Source organism: Durio zibethinus, chromosome 2, assembly GCF_047325235.1.
Source record: "Durio zibethinus cultivar Kanyao isolate XHJ-2024 chromosome 2, ASM4732523v1, whole genome shotgun sequence".
Classification (NCBI taxonomy): Eukaryota; Viridiplantae; Streptophyta; class Magnoliopsida; order Malvales; family Malvaceae; genus Durio; species Durio zibethinus.
The window spans coordinates 5,561,903-5,582,372 of NC_143163.1; the positions used below are offsets into that span (position 1 = coordinate 5,561,903).

Here is a 20,470-nt window from a genome sequence, read left to right on the forward strand (position 1 = left end):
AAAGCAATAAAACAATTTTTTTAGAATAATAAAACAAAACTTTATTTTAATTTTAATAAAAAATAGTAATAAATACGGCGATTATTTTTTGGGCTAAAAGTTTTAATATAAAATAGATCAATATTTCAAAAAAAAATAGATAAATATTTTTTATATTTTGTGCAGAAGATATAATTTTAATTAAATTTTTTATTTTTTAATTATTATAAATTTATAATTTTTTAAAATAATTTAAAAATAATAACAAAAAAGAAGAAATAATAAATTATAATTTATTTCAAATTAAAAGTTGAAACTTCTTTCATTCATACATTCCCTTGCATCAAATTTCAAACAAATATCTTAAATATACATAAATAAATAAATAAAATTAGAAAAATTTTAAACTAATAAATAAAATGATAACCAATATTTGGAATCTAAATTTATACTTGAAAAGTAAATTTTAATTAATCCCAATATGAAATTAGTCCAATAAATCTTAAAATATACAACACCTAAAATTATTCAAATTCCATCTTCGCCCGATATTACCACTAATAGCCATCGGTGCGATACGGCAGTGGCAGAAAGCGTAATTTGAACCCATTCCCTTGCCCATTTCCTTAATCCCTCCCGCTCTTAACCTCCAATTTTCAGAGTCATTGATGGACCAAATCCAAATACCGATTTTTCCGGCAGATTTTTTCCTTCCTTTTCCCTACCGTTAAACTTGAACCCTAACTATATAAAGGTAATTTACTTTTTTTATTTACAGATCTTTTTTTTTATACACTCAGCAATTTTTTTTTCTGGATTGCTGCTGATAAACTCCTACCAGATAATTAGAATCAAATCTACATTTTCCCCTAAGATTTGAATCTTTAATTTTTCCGAGCAACCAAACAGGATCTTTCAGGGTATTTACTTAGATTTTGAGCAACATCTTTTCCAGGCTTTCAGATCCAATCTTTTTATATATTCTACGGTTAGGTGAACGATGACCTTCTGTCTTTTTGTTGCTCTGATTTATTTATTTAAACATGCTTTGGAGTTTATTGAACTGAAGCTTATTCAGCATTATATGAATGTAGAGTCTAATTTTCTTGCAATGCACATCTATTTATTTATTTATGTGGTATCATCTGATAAAAGCCCCATGTCTGTTGACTGGGGGGAAGTGTGATTCCAAACTAAAATTTTGAAAGCATTTATTAAATGCTTTGATTTATCTTTTTGTTGGTTTCCTCTTGACTTTTGAAGTAAAGCAATGGTTTTGCTAATTTGGTTTAGAAATGAGAGGCTTATGCTGATGAGCAATCATGCTTGTTTTAGTAAGAGCATTTATGTTAAGTTATGCTTTTGTCTTCCTCCTTTAAATGCTGGCTGAAACTTGTTAGTATTTTGATACATTGCTAGTTTGGTTTAACTTCATTGTGTTTGCTTCTTGTTCTAGGTTATTTTTTTGTGCACCAAAACATTGCTCTAAGCTCAATCTAACTGTGTTTCTGCAGGATAAACATGGACCGTCCTGATTTCACTGTTTCTTTGAGTTACTTTCTAGTTAATCACTGGTGCCTAGATGTCATATTTGTTACTTTTTAAGTTGATAATTCATCTTAGAGAGTCTGCAGCTTCTTTTGTTTGAAAGGTAGTGATTAGGAGTTGCAGCATATGGAGGTTCCTAGTGCAAATCTTGAAATTAGGCATCGTAAATTAACCCGGCTAAGGATGTTTAGGGGTCTGATATGGCTTCTAGTGCTAGTTTCAACGGCCTTTATGATGATAGTGTATTGTGGCTTTCTTGCTACTGTTGTATTCAGGCTTTTCAGCATACATCACAGTCGGAAAGTAACAGCTTTCTTCTTTAGCGCTTGGCTAGCTTTATGGCCTTTTTTATTTGAGAAAATAAACAAAACCAAAGTCATTTTTTCTGGAGATGATGTTCCTGCGAAGGAACGTGTTTTGCTAATTTGCAACCACAGAACTGAGGTTGATTGGATGTACCTGTGGGACCTTGCATTGCGGAAAGATTGCCTGGGATACATAAAGTACATCCTTAAGAGCAGCTTGATGAAACTACCTGTATTTGGTTGGGCATTCCACATTTTGGAGTTCATCCCTGTGGAAAGGAAGTGGGAGGTTGATGAATCAAACCTGCGCCACATGCTTTCAACATTCAAAGATCCTCGCGATCCCCTTTGGCTTGTTCTCTTTCCAGAAGGAACAGATTTCACGTAATTTCCATTTTCTTTTAGGTGTCATATGTTGTCTTTAACATTTCAATATTGTCAACTTTTATGTGAACAACATGGTGTATGGAGAAATTTCATTACTAGTTTCCTGTTTGTTGGAATCTTCATGATCTTCCTCTATAGCACACTGTTTGCCTTAACTCTTTATTTGTTGCTACCCTTAATTGAATTTGCAGTGCATTAATCCAGTAATTATTCTTTTTCTTTTTCAATGCAGTGAGCAGAAGTGCTTGAGAAGTCAAAAATATGCAGCTGAAAATGGCTTGCCTATCCTGAACAATGCGCTGCTTCCAAAATCAAAGGGCTTTTACGCCTGCTTGGAAGATTTGAGGAGCTCTTTGGATGCAGGTTGTTTTTCTTCTTGCTCTTCTGCATTTTAAGAAATTTCTTTTACATAGGTATCAACAGTTATAAGTTTGTTACATATATTAGGTCACACATCACTACTCAATTCAAATTTGAACTGCAAGAAACCTGAAGGATGCCTGACCTATGGGGCTATGTATGCATAAAAAATATGTTGTCTAAAGAGGCATAAACCCCTCTATTGACTCCAGTAAGGCAGAAATCCGGGCCTATGATAAACCCAGTTATTCTATTTTTAGAATCTACTTGGTTGATATGAGAATGCTTACATTAGTTTTCATCTAATATATAAATCTTTAAGTTTGGGCACTTCTCCTCAACAAATTCTCATGACCTGTTTGTTTGTTTGCAGTTTATGACGTGACCATCGGATATAAGCATCGCTGTCCATCCTTCTTGGACAATGTATTTGGGGTTGACCCTTCAGAAGTTCATATTCACATCAGACGCATTACCCTGGATCACATCCCTATATCTGAAAGGGAGGTAACAGCTTGGCTGATGGACACATTCCAACTCAAGGATCAATTACTTTCTAATTTCAAGTCTGAAGGCTGTTTCCCTCAGCAAGGAACGGAAGCAAAGCTCTCTATGGGGAAGTGCCTTGCAAACGTTATGCTGGTGCTTGTCTTGACTAGTGTATGCACGTTTTTCACCTTTTTCTCATCCAATTGGTTTAAGATCTTTGTATCTCTATCTTGTGCCTATATGGCTTCTGCAACTTATTTCAACATCCGTCCCGTACCAATCTTCAGCTGTGTCAAAACTTGTTTTTAAAAGGCAAACTTAATCACTTTTCATTCATAAGCAGCATTAAAAAGTGCTTGCCGGTAAACTTTGTTTGAGATGACTTCCAGCATCTCCAGAATGGATCTATGTTCATGTTGAAAGCTTAAATAGCCCGTGCTTATGCATGTGGTTACGTGACCTGAGAAGGGAGCCCTGATGGAGAGTCTATCCGGTTGTCAAATTCTCCGGTATGCGCATATATTTAGGTAACAATGTTGTTGTAAGGGTTATACTTTATGTACTGAGAGTAGAATTTTAGGTTCAAATGTTGAATAACTGTAATGAAATCTCTGATAAATTGAAAAAAAGTGGGGCAAATAGCACGTCATTTCTTTCACTTTAAATATCAATAAAGGCCATTTGTTTCTGAGTTTATCTGGTGAATGTTGGTGATGAGGGAATTTTTCTTTTGCCATGGCAATTTCTTAAATTATTTGGAATCCTTACTACTAATTACGTCTCTTTAATTTATTTCATGTCATCATTAATCTGAAGTCTCGGACACTAGGTAGCTGAGAAGCCTTTTGATATGCTTGGTCTTTATTGAAGAACGGATGAATTCAGCTTCTATCACTCAATTACAAGAAGTCATTATGATCAAGGTTGTTAATATTGTATTGGATAATATTTCGGTTTTCTTTTAAAATGTGATATATGTTAGTATCAATTGTTTCAGAATATTATTTTAAAAGTTTCAATTTAGTATAAATATATTTATAAATATATATGAATTTGTACATTATAATATTGTTAATAATTTATAAAATAAATATGCAATATTTTTAAAAATCAAATAAATAAGTTTTAAAATATAAGAAATAATATCTTAAATTTTTTATGATATTTTTAAAAACTTAATCTCATCATTTGATATTTAAATAAGTATTTTTTTTTTATACAAATATTAAGATAAAGCAAAAGGATAAAAAAAAAATAATTTTGATTTTATGATTGTTAAACTTTAGAAATGGAGTATACTTATGAATTTCGATTTGAAAATATAAAGTATAAAATAAAACAAATTATAATAATAAATAAACTAAAATTTTAAGAGTTATTTTATTTATTAATTTTATTTTTATTAAGATAAAAATAGTCAAATAATAAAAGATAAATTAACAATTAAAAATTATGTTTATATTTATGTACTAGTTAAAATAAGTTAATTCATCAAAATTCACAAAAATTAATCGAAATCAACGAAAATAATTGATATTATTCAATATCAAATTTGATAAAAAAAATTATCTTTAGATATATTATATTTTGATATAATTTGTATGTATCAATTGGTATTAGCTAATACCAAAATAAAATTAATAACTATGATTATAATTGCAAGAGACTCGAGAATAAATGACTAAAGACATTCTAGGCTGTTTTCAGAAAAATTCATGGGACTACCCCAAACTTATTTTTTAATCAAAGGTTTAAGATAAACTCTTTGCAAAAATAAAAACTCAACCTAAGATTTCAATAAATTTTTTACATGGTGGCAAAACTATAGATGACTCCTGACCCAAAAATGTGGTGTAATTATTGTTTGAGGATTTGCACCATCAATAATGGGGTCGCAGCATGACAATTATTACCCTGATTACACGACTACTCTGCTGTAAGCTTTCAACCGCAATACTAATCCTTGTAAATGTAATTCAAGTCTATATTGCATGAATTTCAACCCCAGTGGCCCATCAACGCGTGGCCACTTGAAATGTCTTTATCCCTCACTTTGACATATTGAAACTGTCAAAGTCAGGCTGAACAGTAAAGTATTCTCGCAAGGGGGATTTTCAGGTGAGGTAAGACACCAGTTGGCAGCTTTTCTGCTTGACGATTTGATATAGGACAAGGCCTATCTATTTCCTATTGGGTACAAATATTGAGCAAATATAGAATGGTAAACAGCAGCCTTTCCTCGATCTCTATTTCCATTTTCGTATCACAAAACATACCAGAGATGGCAAGTTTATCTGTTTTAGCAGCATGAAAGCTTGAAACAGGCCTTTGACATAAAAATGTGTAATCTACAGCTGAAAAATTCAATAATTACATAGAATAAAAGAACATTTCGAAAATGGAAAAATAACAATATCTGTGACCTAAACATATAAATAAAGGGATTGAAGTCAATACCAGTCTTCAATTATTTTCTTAGAACATTAACCTGAAAAAAAAAATGTAGTGTAGAAAATAGAATGTTGGAAATCAATCAATTTCATCAGCATCATCGTTTCTGTTGTGGTCAACATCGTCAGTAGCGAATGGAGCAGGTAAATTTCCAGGATTTAACAACAGTGACTAGCTCAATATTTCAGTTGTTGGGGTGTTTTATGATCCTTTGCAGAACCACGGTCCTTGCTCTCCTAATATCCCGGCTACAAGTATCAGCTTGTTGCCCCAAATCCTCCACATTCTTCATAAACACTCCCAGCTTCTTTTTGATTTCATCTATCCCAATCTTCACAGCTTCTTCCTCTATTGCAAAATCTGCATTTTGCAAGAGGGCTTCAATTTCAATCTCCAATTTATCAATGAGAATCCGGATGTTATCCAAATCTCTAATGGCCACATAAGTTCCTGCTTGCATTGAGCTAATCACTTCCTTCTGTCCTTTCAATGCGTTTTCATAGTTTTTCCAGAGAGAATCAATCCACTTCCCCATTGAACCTAATGGAATAGCAGTTGCAGCAGCAAGAGCTGCAGCAACTGGAGGGGCAGCCATAGCTGCTGCCACAACTGAACATATCAACACAGAAGCAAATGTAGCAACAAATATCATACTTGATACCTTACGCCAAGCGTGAATGTACTTGAGCTTCTTGTCAAGCTTGTTCTTTCGAAGTTGCAATTTCTCGAGCATTGCTACTTGTTGCCTATAAACAGATTGAAAGATTTGAAAGAATTCCTCGGTGAAAGGATCACCAGCTGCCTTGAAATTCTTCAACTCTTCCAATGTCCTCACATACCTACTCCCACCAATCTCACTTTCTTCTTCGAATTGTTGCAAGGCAACAAGAATAAGCAATTGGCTATCACGAGCACGCTTCAAACACTTCTCTAACGCAGAACAAAAATCAAGAGTTTGCAAGCTATTCTCAAAATACTCTTTGACAAGCTCAAACAATTCTTGACTCTTCCATATATCTTTCTTGCATTCTAAGATAACTTTAACAACCTCTTGATTCATCTGCAGAAGACATTCTGTTACCTCTTTTAGTGAATCAAATGAAAGTGCTCGGACTTCAACACCAACTGCCAGAGTGTTGATGACTTGATTGGTTCGAGCTTGGACATTAGTGTCAAAGTTCTGCAAGTCTGTGTCTATCTTGCAAGCAGCTTCATAAGAACTCAATTCAGTTGTGTACTGCAAATTGTTGCTAAGATTGATAGCTGATGATGTTTCAGATGTCTTCTTGCTCGTATGATTCCCCATAGCTCTGTCAGATCAGATCTAAGCAGAGAAAAAAAATCAAATCCAAATTCAATTCAGCACACTTTTCCAATCCCTGAACTTGAAATCTGTTTATAAATTTACAATCTTTTACTATGGCAAAGGCTACTAAATTATCAAAGATATTATGAACATATGAGCTAAAGCATGAAAAAGAGATTCTTACACCAGAAAATATATACTATATACAACAAATCGAAACAAGACCTCTACTTTACCAAACTCGACCGCCCCACCAAGAAAAAATCATTAGGATTTTAAACACTTCTATATTTTTTAAAAATCCAAAAGAGAAAACCTAGAAAACCCACACTCAAAACAAGAAGATGGAGGCTTTGAACCTTATCAGAAGAGACAGACTACCATTAACAGGAAATAAAAATGAGGAAGAAAAGTTGATGGGTTATCTTCAAAAAAAAGAAAGCATGCAACAAAAAGCAATTGGTGATGGATATGAGAGAGAAAATGAAGTAGAAGACGCTTGAAGAGACTTAAAATGTTACGAACCAAGAGATTAGATGCAAAAAAGAGGGCTTTTAGGGAAGTGGGTTCTTTTTTTTTTGCTTTAGATTTTAAAGAGATTTGAGAATAGCTTGCACGCATGAGAAAAATGAGAAATGGGACATGGAAAACGTGGGAAGCAATGCGTGTTCCTTTCTCCTTCTATATTAAAAACTCTTCTCTTTACCGTTTTAACGCGCAAAGCAACCGTTACCAAAGAAAAAGGGAGACCTTTGCCATAGCTAAAGCCTATAATGCAAAGAAAGAGAAGCTACAAACGAAACAAATAAAAAAAAAACTTTGATTTTTTTAGGGTTTCTGATTTTTGGTTTTTTTTTTTAAAGAAAAAAATGAGAGAATGTTTGGAGACAGGAGGCTTAAGCTCCAAGATTGAAGGTGACATTCGAAATGCAGAAGTCTACGAAGTCTCTTTATTTTGTAAAAAACAAACTTTTGTTTGAATTTGGTTAACCAAAGGCTGCTACTAAACCTGTCTAAGCGGACTACCAAACATTGAGTCAGTTTTTAATAAAGATTTTGAAGTTCGGATCCCAGCTGAGATAAGATTTTTTTTAATTAATAAAATTATTTTTATATTTTTTTAATTTTAAAATATATTTTAAATTAATAATATATTCATATAAAAATTATTTTTTAATATTAACAAATTTTTTAAGTCTATGGAATGGACCGAATTGGACTTTCAGATAAAAATTTTGAGATGTTGATCAACCGTGGTAAGAGAGTTATTTTTCTTTTTCATGTTACTTGAATTTCTAATAATCCACTACGTATAACAATGGGAAACTTGAAAAGGAAATTATAAGAGTTTTCTTAAACTTTTACAATATTATATTAATAGTAGGCATGTAGACAAAACAAAATACACTTCCATTTACTTCTAAAGAATGCGTCAAGAAACTTTTATAGAAACTGAGAAAATAAATGAAATATAGACGTATTTCCCTTTAGTTATGATAAAATGTGCTTTTTTTTTTTTTTTGAAATTATCTTTCATCTTGTCACATAAGTATGCAAGAAGCATTGGCTTAATGCAATCCCTTTTATGTTTTTCAAGAGCTCTAACATTACAAGAAAATGATTTTTATTTGAGATATATATATCATATAAGATTCTTCGAAATAATTAAAATTTTGTACTACAAAATAAAATTCATTGCTTATGTTATCATTTAAAACTGAACAAAGAATGATGATTTTAACAATTTTAACAATTAACAAATAATATGATTACGACGTTTGCCTATAAACTTATCATAATTCTTTTAATATTTAAAATTATCAAAAGTTTAATTTTAATCATTTGAATTAATAATTAATACTGTATCAAGAAATAATGCAATTATCGATAACTTATCATGAATTTTATGATTAGAACAAGGAAATAAATTTAGAAACAAACACGTACCTTTTTGTTCTCGGATTCCTAGTCTCCACCAAACGAGCAAATTTGGTAATCAAAGCAACTCTTTTTCTTTTGTGCAGTAGAGCTCGAAGCTTGGAAAGGAAAGCTGTACCTTTTTGTTTCTTGATTTCTGTGGTTGAATTCACCAATTTTGGCAACCAAAGCAAGTTTAGAGTGTAAGGCTTAAAACTTGAATCAACCCTAGCTTTGATAGTTGAATGATTAGCGGGGGCACTATGACTATTTATTTTTACCAATCTGGCAATCTCCCGCTTGGAATAGAAACTTGCTCGCCAAGAAGAAAGTAAGCCAAACAGTCCTCTTTGGAATTTTGAATTTAGGAAAATGTCCATCACATACACCGATTCTTAATGTCTCTCGCTCCTTGCAAAATTCTTAATCGGTGTATCTCCAACGTTTGTGATGGACATTTTCGTAAATTCAAAATTCCAAAAAGGTACAGATAGAGATAGAGATAGAGGTAGAGGTAGAGCAAGTGGTAAATCTGGTGACAGCTGCGCTTGCGCTTCGGCGAAGCGGTTTTGGAGATAGCGCGTCAGTCGTATGAACACGTGGCGAAATCATAGGGTTGCCGCCATTCGGAGATTTCAAAATTGTTTCCACACCACGTCATAAGAGAGAGATACTCGGGGTCACGTGCTGTGTAGCGCTCCCCGTTTCTCTTGCTTTGCTGTTCTTCTCACCAAGTCAGGTGATTTTTCTTTTTCCTTTTAAATTTTAAAAAGAAAATCTAGTCTAATTCTCATCTTTTTTTTTTAAATACAGATATAATCCTCACTTCAATCTCGTTGAAGGTTTAACCACTATTACAGCTGTAATAAAAAGAACTTCGAGATAAACAAACCTTAACCGGATAGAAAAACATTTTAGGTTTTTTTTTAAAATATTTTGAAATTGAGTTCTTTTTTAATATAGTTATAATAAATTTTTTTAATTTATAAGTGAATTAAAATTATAATATATTTTATTTTTTAATGTCATCTTGCAAATTTTATTTGTAAAAATTAAAATTTTTAATGAATGAGATAAATAGATTGTTTTGTATTTTTAAATTAAAGTATAAATGTTGAGAATTATTGATGATGTTTGATATGTAAGATGATGGATGAGATAAAATAATAATTATTTTGTATTATATTTAATTTGTATCTAAAAAAGATAGTTAAAGTTATAAAAAAAATTATTATCTTTTTAGTACTTAATAATTCAATCATATAAAAATAGAGAGAATTATTTTTAATTCATAAGATTGAACTTATATGTCATATTATATTCTTAAAAATTATATTAATAATTTAAATTATATAAATTAAAAAAAAAATTTTAATCAATAAATAAATTATTTTATCATAATCTTTATACACATTAAACATAAAATAAAACAATATTATTTAATTTAATATTATTTATAACATTATTTTATCTTTTCCTATAAGAATCTTATATTACTAAAATTTAATTAAAAAGCCACCTATACTTAGAGAACCAACAATTTTATCAAATAAATCAATATGATGTGTTGATTATAAAATAACCTAAGTTGATATATGAAATGAAAGTTTGGAGGCTGAATGATTTTTTAGAATTGATCAAATTTATACTTGTGATTTTTGTGTACTAATAATTAATTTGAATAGAATATTTATTTTTTAAAAATTAAATGATTGAAATGAATAATTTCACACGACATGTATTAATGTATATATGGTGAATTTTTAATTAAGTCTAAAGATTAGAAGAAAACAATATAATCAGGAAAGAATTAGCAGATTATGATAAGTACCCATTTTTCGATTTTAAATTAGATGTCATATTCTTCCATAAGTAACTTATATCGAATTGGTCAATGTTATCTTGAAATTAATCTAAAATTTAATACTTAAGCCTAGATTGAAAGTCACGGGACTTCCATTTCAGTGCGATATGTTATAAAAATTTTCATGCAATTTAACTTTTTTATTATTATTTTGATTTTTTTTATTTTAATTTTAAAATAATTTTATTAATTTAATATAAATAAATTTTATTATTATATAATAATAAATAAATAATACGTATCATTGTTTTGATTGAGTTAAAATTTTAAGATTTTAAAAGTTATAAATAATATTAAAATATATAGAAATAAGTTTCAATAAACTTATAATATAGACTTTTTAACAATTATTTTTTATTCTTACCTCATTGTCACTGTTATTTTGTTATCCAAATACATATAACTAATCTTACTGTTAAGGGGAAGCCAACATCATGATAATGGAGGTCAAGTATCAAGTAAAGTAAATTAAAAGGAGAGGCCAGAATGAAAATGGTAATGCTAAAATAGTGCTAAAATGTAATTCTAAGGTTATCAAAAAAAAATTTTTGTGTGAGGGTCATGGCTATGCATGCCCTCTAGATTCGCCTTTGCTCATCGTCATTATTATTTTGAATCACACCCAAATCAATTTCTTCGTCAATTCAAATGAATATTAGATAGATTTTCTCTTTTTTTTTAATCCTTTTACCACCCTAATTAGGTGATAAAAAGTTTGTTTTTGAGGTTTTGATGTAAAGTAAAATAAAAAAAAAAAAGTACTCTTATGCTTCATTTTAATAATTAGTGAGCAAATACACGTTACACTGTCGCGTTTATACAAAAATTTGATGATTATACAAAAATTTCTTTTGATTGAACCATCCAAATGAAATCTTAAAATTAAAATCTTATATTGAAGATTAATAATCCCAACTATTATATAATTTAGCAATGTGTTGGCCGGGTGTATATATATTATAAAAATGGATTTGGCTCATTTCCTTTTTCAATATTAAATGAAGAGTCTTATTGATGACAAATGAAAAGTCATATAAGCATAAATAAAATCTATGTTTATCTTTTTACTACTAAAAATTCTCTTTTTGTTTTTGGTTTTTATTAAAAAAATATTCTTTTATTTACAACTATAACATTACACTGTTTAGATATTAAAATTTTTTTTATATATATATATTTATGTCTTATAATCTGATTATCAACAAAACTCTTCATTTAAACTTTGCAATAAGAATTAAAATTTTAAAAGTTTATAAACTTTGCAATATGCCAAATTGTTTAGTGCACATAATAATAAGAATAATTTGTTTGATATTATATTTATATAAAGAGTGTACGTAAAAAAAAAAAAAAGGGTATTAGTGTTTAGTTAGAAATTCTTCCATTAAATTCATGTGACAAATTTTATCATAGCATAAAAAGATGGGAAATTGGGGTTAAACAAAAATAAAATATCAAATATTGGAAGAAAAATTTTTTTGAATTTCACTCTTTGAACAAGAGACGCGTGCATATATCGATGATCAAATAACAAATTTGTTGCTTAATAGAGAAAATGGAATTTGATAAGGATCAAAAGAGTTTTGAATGTTTAAGAGAGAGTTTACGTGAACTTAAATCCAAATTTCTGATGCCTGAGATGAAAGAAATAATGGGTGAAGTAACCAATTTTGCATGAAAGAATACAAGTGGCTGATGTACGTCTCGAAAAGAAGCAGAGCTCTGGCGCACTTGAATCCAGCAGCAAGGCCGATAGCCGCCCGGTGCCAAAGCCCCTACATTTTTCTTGTGCAAGTAACCGCCCTTGTGGCTACCTAGCTAGCTAGCTAACCACTTGCACACGCTAACTAATGAATCTTTGCTATTCAGATATCTTATAAATTGAACTGAAATATACAATTCTTTTATACATTCATTTTCTTCGGTTTCACGATAAGATCAGATTTGTTTTCGAGATGTATTTAGAAAAGTTTTCAGGACGAAATTAAACTATATTGTATTATAAGCATTCTTTAAAAGGGAAACCAGGGTTTATTTCAATTTTAAGAGATGATATTTAATAAATTTAAATTTTAATTCTTAATATTTATTATAGTTTTTTTTTTTTTTTTAAGTATTCCTTAAAAGGGTAAAGATATAATGTTAAACCTAATTTGATTTTCAGTGAAGATCAAATATGGCATGACTTCTGATTATTAGTTTTCGATGAATGAAAAAGTTTGTTTCCCAAAAATCTACTTAAAAGTTTGTTGTTAGAGTTTAAAAGATTTATGCATCAAGCTATAGGTTTAATATACTTTGGGCTCATTGGACCGGTTAGAATAAGGAACGACTCTTTCAAATTAATGTTGTTTTCGCGAGTTTGCATGGTGTGTGTAAAATCTCTATCTTCTCGGACAATCATGTCCATGATATATATGTACAGTTTTCCTATCTTCTCCAACTCTAATGTCATTCAAAGAGATTGTTTCCATTTTCTACCTAGGTTCATCCCCTCAAACATTTGAAAGTCTGGAAGCCCTACCTCTTGTAAGAACAAAGGCAATATCATTGGATTGCATTCAGTATTGAGTATTAGATATTGACCCCTTGTTTTCAGAAGTTCGAGCCAAAATATGCCATTGATGTTTGGGATTTGGAATCACATGCTGCATCCTTTAACTATACAAGTAAACTAGATTTTGGATGAAATTCCCAATACAAACCGACCCTGTGCACCTCCTTCAATGTTTGCCCGTGAACTAATGGCCCATGGTATAAGTGTATAACGCCAATTTGCCAACTCCGATATGTCACGAGCCTTCACCATTTTCTGCCACTTCCAAGTCATCAAACGCCATGCAAAACTATATATTTATACATATATATATATTTATATATTTATATCGATAGTTTGATTATTGAAGAGACTTTGATCATTCACTTCTTCAGTCAATATTCTCAATATTTAAATATTCACCTCAAAAGACCAAGCAGTCCCTTTAGAAATTGGTGAAATGGTTTCATTTTGCAGAGTTTCATTCCAAAGCAATCTATATAAAGGCCTAACCCTGTGATCTCTCTCAGTTTCATTCCAAAGAAAGTAAGAAATTAGAGCAAAAGAAAGGAAGTGTTGTTGAGATATGGAGGGATATGCCAAGCTTGTCATCGTGACAATGGTTCTAGCAGGTTTAGCTCTTGGGTCTGGACCCCTTGTCGCAAATGGTCAAAATATATGTGGAATGAGCAAAGAGGGTTTTAAGACATGTGAGCCGTCCGTGAGCAGTGCAAATCCTAATCCTCCTCCACCTTCACAAACATGTTGCATGGCTTTAAACGATGCTGACCTGCAATGCTTTTGCTTCTTCAAGAATTCCAAGTGGTTGAATGCTTATGGAATCGATTTCGATCGGGCTACTGCCCTTCCCGTGCAATGCAATTTGGTCAAATCTTTCCATTGCTAGATATGTGAGAAAAAATACGCACAAATTGCCTTGCACTGATGCATTATTTCTTGGTTTTGTTTTGTTATTGTTTGTGTTTGCAATTTGTTTTTGGTGTGTTGCTATCTGGTATTGTGTTTTCCAAACTTCATCGAGATGTAATAATAAATGTTCTTATGAAAAACGACTGTTTTGGTGGGTTATTTTTATGCATGGGCCAAAAACATCAAAACAAAAAATAAAAGAGCAAAAATAGAAAATTATAGCAAAAAGAGTGGCTGAAACATAAAAACAAACAAGAAGTGACTAGGGTTTCTGGGTGTCTCCGCTTCATCCAAGTACACACTATAAATATAGATTAAGATGAACTCCAACCAAAGCCCAAGATGAAACTGAAAACCAGACATAGTTTGTTTGTTCTTTTGTTCTTGTCCCCTTTATATACTTTCTGCAGTAATTTCTGTAGGAGAATTTTCTTTTTGGTCTAACGGGAGGATGGCCTTCATAATCCCAAACAAGCTGAAGATAAAGGTGCTTATTTGATTAATGGGAGGCCAAAATCAAAATCTGGGGGGTTTTCGCTGATGACGCCTTCTAAATTTACTTGGAGGCGTCCATTAGTAACTTCGCCATACATTCTCTTTAACTTTAATTATATGGTTTTTCTTTTCATAGTCATCTTAATTTTAATAATTACTAGAGCTAGAACTATAAAACATACTCGTTTTTTTGTTCTTTAAGAAACAGGAATGAGATAGGGATAAATAAGATCCTCGATCTCTCACGGTAAAATATATTATACTTATAATTTAAAATAAATGATTATAAATTAGACATTTGAAATAATTTTAATAAATAATCATTAATAAAATTTGAATCTAAAATTTTTCGTCCAAAAAAATGAATCTTAGTCAGAATTACTAAACAGACTTTGTTTCTTACCAAACTGGGGTTGGCCTGCTTTTATTTTACGGTATAAAAAAGTCCTGCTATTTTCAAGAGGGTAAATGTAACAAAAGATGAAAAACAATAATAAACCTTGATAAAGTTCATGCTGCTTGCTATTTTTCCAGGTTTCTCTTAGTAATTTTTTTTCTTCGGATTGATAGTATTACAACGATGATACAGACAAGATGGGCCTAAACATCTATGGATTGGTTCCAAGGAAGGTGGAATTGGGCTTAAAAATTCACGACGCTACAAACAAAATCCCGAATTAACTGCCCACTGCTAATTCAAATGGCCCAGTTAAGACATTTGTCGGCTTTCGAAATGGGAAAGAACAATTTCAAGCCCGTCTCCAGGAACCCAAAGTTTCAAACTCGTCCTTGAGCAGTGCCCTTTTGTTTTTTCCCTTCTGTTTTTTCTTTTGAAAAATTATCTTAACAAGCCGTGGTAAAATTTTACAAACTTGTTTAAAAATTGAATAAAAGTTGGATGCATTGTGAATGCAATATGAGAAAAACTCACACGGTGCCATGAGTGTCGTATCATTGATTTAAGCCTTATGGTTCAGCATCGCGAATGCCGTTTTATTGATAGAATTGATTCCGATTTACTTAATTGTCCTGTAATTTTTCTGATTTAATAAAAGAATATCATTTATAATTATTTTAATATAATTAATTATAATTAAATATGATATAAAATTCACATTTTAAATGATAAAAATTTATATAACTTTTACTGTAATTAATTAATTATAAAATTATAATAAAAAATTAAAAGTAAATATTACTCCTTTAATTTTACTAAATCTATCGTATATTGTAAAATATTAAAATTTATATATATAAAAATATATAATATTTTATTTTATTTTATTTTATTAAAATCATATATAATTATTATTAAAATTATTATTAAAATTTTAAACTTCGTTATTTTCATATCTTTTATTTATATTTTATATTATATCATTACATTGTATTTTAGATCATCAAATATCAGATTTATTAATTGATCTGATACCCGCAGCGTTCATGTAACCCTTATGGCTCCGCACCGCAAATGCCATGTTGAACCAAAAAAATCCGTTACACCTTTTCGCATCCACGACGAGGTGGGCAAGGCACACATCCAGTATTAAAACTAAGAAAATTAATCCATCACTGCTAAGCTAATTTCACTTTTTTTTTTGGATAATTACATCATTTTCAAATTTACTTACTGATACTCAAAACCCAATTCCATGCTTCTTGCAATTCTTAGTATTTTCAGCATATCAACTAATCACCTATGCTACTATTGTCATGTAGGTTTTACCAAAGACAACTTTCTAACCCGATAAGTGGGAATCACTGGGTATGATATAAAAGCATTTCTGAAATATGATAACGAAGCGAAAGAGAAGGCAAGGGAAAATGATAGATAACTCTCAAGGCATTTTCTCTAACCATTCAACAACATAATGAATCAAAATCCAAAACATTTCTACAGCATCAAAATGATAGATAACTCTCAAGGCATCCATTCAACAACATAATGCATCAAAATCCAAAACATTTCTACAGCGATAGATATAACTCTCAAGGCATTTTCTCTAACCATTCAACAACATAATGCATCAAAATCCAAAACATTTCTATAGCATCATTGCTCAATCAAAATTCGGCCTGCATGCTAGGGATGCTTAGTCTACTTGCTATATAGATGCACAAAGGAGAAGATGAAGAATCCGACCATCTGCATCGAAAACCCATATCAAAAGTTAATTTCTCTGATAAACAAAGGCACATTAATTGTGGTGATAATGACAATAATGCTCCCTCCAAAACCTCAAATCCAGAGGATTTGTTCTTACCAAGATGAACGATTGGCTTATAAGTTATAAAGTTAATGCCAAAGAGAGTGAGAGTCATACCATAGAAAATGCAGCTCCATAGTAGGGGTAAGCAGTTGGTATGAATCTTTCATATTCATTGTGTCTGTATGGCCTAACAGGAATCTGCAGTGCAGTTGACAATTTACACAACAAAATCAGAAACCAAATTTGCAAAAAAAAATTCCATGTGATGTAAAAACCCCCAAAGGCAATTTCAAATAAAAATATTTAAATAGGTAAAAATAAGATTATTTTGTTAAAATAAGGAGCGAGAAAACAAGGTTTCTTAGCCAATAATTTGACCAAAATAAGTAAATACCCGTCACTATCTACACTGATCTCTTTAAGAATTTTAACTTCTATTACAAGCTTCCAAGTGTCAAATAAAATCAGATAACTAGTAAGAGAATTAGTCTCAAGAAAGAAATTTGTATCAAGAATCAAGAAAAACAAAATTAGATACCTGCTTTGAAAGGGTTAAACTTGTATACCCAAGCTTTTGGTATTCAACCTTGAATTGAAAAACACCATAAACATCCGGAACCTTAAATGATGTGGAATAGAGACCCTGCAGGACAAAAATGGACCAGTAATTATAAATGGATGACTTGACATTAAGAGCAAGCTGATATCACAAACCATATGAGCTCGAGAGACAAATGACATACCTTTTTGTCATTTGATAAAGTTTTCAAAACATAGGGGCTCATCATGTAAAACTGCACTTGAACATCATCAGCAACATATGGCTCCCAGCTTGTTCCAGACCACTCATAGATCTCAACTGAGTATTCCTTTATGAAATACACCCATTTTTTTAAGTAAAATTTCTACAAAATGCTACCCAGCATTAAATCAAAATAGACAGGGTAGAAGAATTACCAACTCATCATTAATCCTGTATAAGGCAGGTTCATCTGTTTCTCCAACTTTGTGGTGTTTTACATTTACAGCCTAAAGATCAATAACATGAGTTACAAATCTTGCTGTACATAAACATACATAATAAAAAAGGGAGGTGCCCCAAAATCATGCAGGAATCAGATATTTATGATGACAAAATTGATCAACATGCCTACCTTAAGATGACCTCTTTCATGGAAAACCCATTTGCTAAGTTCAGCCAAAAATTGCTCATTACCCGATTTCTCATGTCTGCTATCAGAAAGAACATTTCTCAAATATGTCTTGTTTTAAGCAAATAACTAAACAAAAAACCTTGTATGTATGCAGTGCAAGTGCAAAGACATATACAAAGATGATTATAAATTTGGAAATGCAGCTCGTACCATCGTTTAAAAGGTAAGAAGATCCGTATAAAAAATGAAGCTTTAATATGGACTTCATAAATCATATGATGATTTCAGGGCAACCTAAAAACTTGTTTAACTGTTTTCTCTAATTTATTGAGAATGGATTGCTGCTTATTTGTTTAGAATTTCTCAGTGTCTTATATTGAAAGGGTGGTTTAGAGACTTAAATAATCACTCACTTGGTTGGGTTCCCAGCCTTCTGCACACTAGATCTGAAAAATCTGAAAACATTCAACAGTTCATCAAGAAACATGAAATGTTATTAAGTTCAAAATCTGAAGGAAAAAATTCATCAAGGTAGCAATCAGTTAAAAGTTAATACACCACATACCGATTGCTGAACATACTTAGTGAGCCAGTAATCAGAATCCGTGCATTGTTCCTTGCCTTTAAAAAAAAAAAAAAAAAAAAAACTAGGAACTTATTTGAAAAGCTTGCTATATTTGAGTCACAACAATCTAACCTTCTTCCATTAATCTTGTGCAAAACTACCATAAAATAAGATGAAAAGCATAAAATCTTTAATGATCTAGATGTGCACAAGATATATGAACAGTTGAGTATCGATGTACCTGAACAATTGAAACTAAGGAAATAGCAGAACCAGTCAACGATGGTGGAGCTGACAACTTAGACTTGGGATTAGCTGAATAGGCAGATGGAGAAGCTGAGAGAGCATTTAACACCTAAAACACAGTATGAAGTGTTAAAGGAAAACAAAAAATAAAGATAACTGTGGTCATTAATAACTTGATGTACATGTTCTTTAATTCTTTAAAACCAGATGCAACCAGCTTACCAAGCTATTGGCAGGATTCAATGAATGGCCAATGCCCTGGAAAAGTACAGGAGCCTGTGGCAAGTTTAATAAAAACTAATCAGAAATGAAAGCTAGTATCAGTGATGTATCGCTGGAATCACAATCTCTACAAAACATGTAATGAGCTTCAAAAAATATATCAGAATTCAGGTAAGCACCAAAAATATGTGGCTATATTAAGAAAAAAATCAATAGTCGTAGGCAAGGGGCTTCAGAACCACAATGCAGTATAACAACCTAAAAAAAAAAATCTCAAGAAACGTTTACTGGTAGTGACATTTTACCATGACCAAACAACCTCAAATTAGCAGATTAATGCTTGGAATAACCCATCAATGCTAGCCATTAAAGTATCCAGAACCTAATAAGGGGAGTAAGACTGAAATTGCTAGCATTTATACTTACTTCAATTTTCTTGCTTCCTAATATCACATCAGATTCAATAAAATCATCACTTGCAATCAATGTATGATCTCCCTCTGTCTCAGAAACCGCATAGCTAGTGTGATCAATAACCATGGCCGAAGGATCCTACACAGCGAACAGGGAAGCTTCAATAAATAATCAAGTGAAGCAATAACAATTAGAGAATATACTCGTAATCTGACCTCATCAAAATCAACTCCACATTCAGTAGCAACTTCCCGAATCAAATCAGAAGCATTAGCATCCGCCGCGATGATTAAATCATGATCCGAATCAACAAAATTGATAATGGCAGCAAGATCAATAGATCCTCCAAAACCTAATTAAACAAAATACATTACTATTTAAACGACAGCGCATTAAAAAGAAAAAGAAAAAAAACAATTAATTCAGTTGAAAATATTAAAATAAAGTAAAAGAAAATGTGAAACTGACGTTCAACAGAGGGGCAGAAGAGGATCAAGGCATCGTAGAGATACTGGCCGTAGCGTTGCAAGGCAATCTTGGGATCATCAGCGAGTTTGAACTCGAGGTCGAAGCCACGTGATTTGAGGGAATTGAAGTAGAGAGAGTGAGACGACTTGATGGCGAAATCGTCAAGAAGGACCAGGACTCGGCGATCGGTCGGCGTCTCGGAAGAGAAAGAATTGCACAGAAATGGAAGAAGTATCGAGATCGAAGCAACAAATATCACCCACAATTTCCTCATTTTTGGGATTTAGGGTTTCTAGTGTTAAGTGGCTAAGCGTTTGCGAGATTCAGGAATGTACTAACACTATTCCAGTATTCCACTGAGCCCCTCATATTTTTTGGATAATTTTTTCCCTTTATTTAAATGATGATGAAGGGGCGACTTTTTTTTTTTTTTACTTTTTTGGCAAATTACAAAACTTACCTGATTTCATCGAAATTACTATTTACCACTGACTACACTAAGGCGTCGTTTGCTAATCATGAAAATATTTCCTCGTTTTCTTATATTTGGAAGGGAAAAAAATAGTAAGATCAATAAAAAAAAATAATTTGGGTCAACAAAAAAATACAAAAGAAACATGAAAA

At 31.4% G+C, this 20,470-nt stretch overlaps 3 protein-coding genes, 1 non-coding gene and 1 pseudogene across 10 annotated transcripts; 3 read left to right on the forward strand and 2 right to left on the reverse strand.

Annotated features, from left to right (window-relative positions):
- Positions 1-521: 521 nt before the first annotated feature.
- LPAT5 (lysophosphatidyl acyltransferase 5) lies at positions 522-3,764 on the forward strand. 3 transcript variants are annotated; one of them, XM_022907842.2, is made up of 4 exons: positions 522-733; positions 1,494-2,216; positions 2,452-2,582; positions 2,953-3,764. In XM_022907842.2, exons 2-4 carry the CDS (start codon positions 1,654-1,656, stop codon positions 3,375-3,377), a joined length of 1,119 nt encoding a protein of 372 aa, XP_022763577.2. In that variant the 5' UTR covers positions 522-733; positions 1,494-1,653; the 3' UTR covers positions 3,378-3,764. The 3 variants fall into 3 exon arrangements, with proteins under 3 accessions (XP_022763577.2, XP_022763578.2, XP_022763580.2); XM_022907843.2 differs by lacking the exon at positions 522-733 and adding an exon at positions 759-967; XM_022907845.2 differs by lacking the exon at positions 522-733 and adding an exon at positions 763-899.
- A 1,631-nt stretch (positions 3,765-5,395) lies between these two features.
- Positions 5,396-9,228, reverse strand: LOC111309044 (UPF0496 protein At4g34320-like). 4 transcript variants are annotated; one of them, XM_022907847.2, is made up of 2 exons: positions 8,773-9,228; positions 5,396-6,843 (listed from the first exon to the last, which is right to left on the reverse strand). In XM_022907847.2, the coding sequence occupies exon 2, from the start codon at positions 6,823-6,825 to the stop codon at positions 5,704-5,706; it is 1,122 nt and encodes a 373-aa protein (XP_022763582.2). In that variant the 5' UTR covers positions 6,826-6,843; positions 8,773-9,228; the 3' UTR covers positions 5,396-5,703. The 4 variants fall into 4 exon arrangements, with proteins under 4 accessions (XP_022763582.2, XP_022763581.2, XP_022763584.2 ...); XM_022907846.2 differs by lacking the exon at positions 8,773-9,228 and adding an exon at positions 7,351-7,389; XM_022907849.2 differs by lacking the exon at positions 8,773-9,228 and adding an exon at positions 7,185-7,389.
- A 3,313-nt stretch (positions 9,229-12,541) lies between these two features.
- LOC149519923 (putative lipid-transfer protein DIR1 pseudogene) lies at positions 12,542-14,231 on the forward strand (annotated as a pseudogene).
- A 304-nt stretch (positions 14,232-14,535) lies between these two features.
- On the forward strand, positions 14,536-14,667 carry LOC149519924 (small nucleolar RNA snoR83). The gene has a single exon (XR_016335441.1). It is a non-coding gene; the product is annotated as a small nucleolar RNA snoR83 (small nucleolar RNA).
- A 1,725-nt stretch (positions 14,668-16,392) lies between these two features.
- On the reverse strand, positions 16,393-20,213 carry LOC111309045 (dolichyl-diphosphooligosaccharide--protein glycosyltransferase 48 kDa subunit-like). 2 transcript variants are annotated; one of them, XM_022907852.2, is made up of 13 exons: positions 19,847-20,213; positions 19,594-19,730; positions 19,391-19,516; positions 18,965-19,018; positions 18,738-18,851; positions 18,497-18,552; positions 18,345-18,386; positions 17,932-18,007; positions 17,735-17,806; positions 17,521-17,646; positions 17,316-17,420; positions 16,892-16,975; positions 16,393-16,713 (listed from the first exon to the last, which is right to left on the reverse strand). In XM_022907852.2, exons 1-13 carry the CDS (start codon positions 20,118-20,120, stop codon positions 16,666-16,668), a joined length of 1,314 nt encoding a protein of 437 aa, XP_022763587.2. In that variant the 5' UTR covers positions 20,121-20,213; the 3' UTR covers positions 16,393-16,665. The 2 variants fall into 2 exon arrangements, with proteins under 2 accessions (XP_022763587.2, XP_022763586.2); XM_022907851.2 differs by having other exon boundaries at positions 17,932-18,010.
- Between the last annotated feature and the right edge of the window lie 257 nt (positions 20,214-20,470).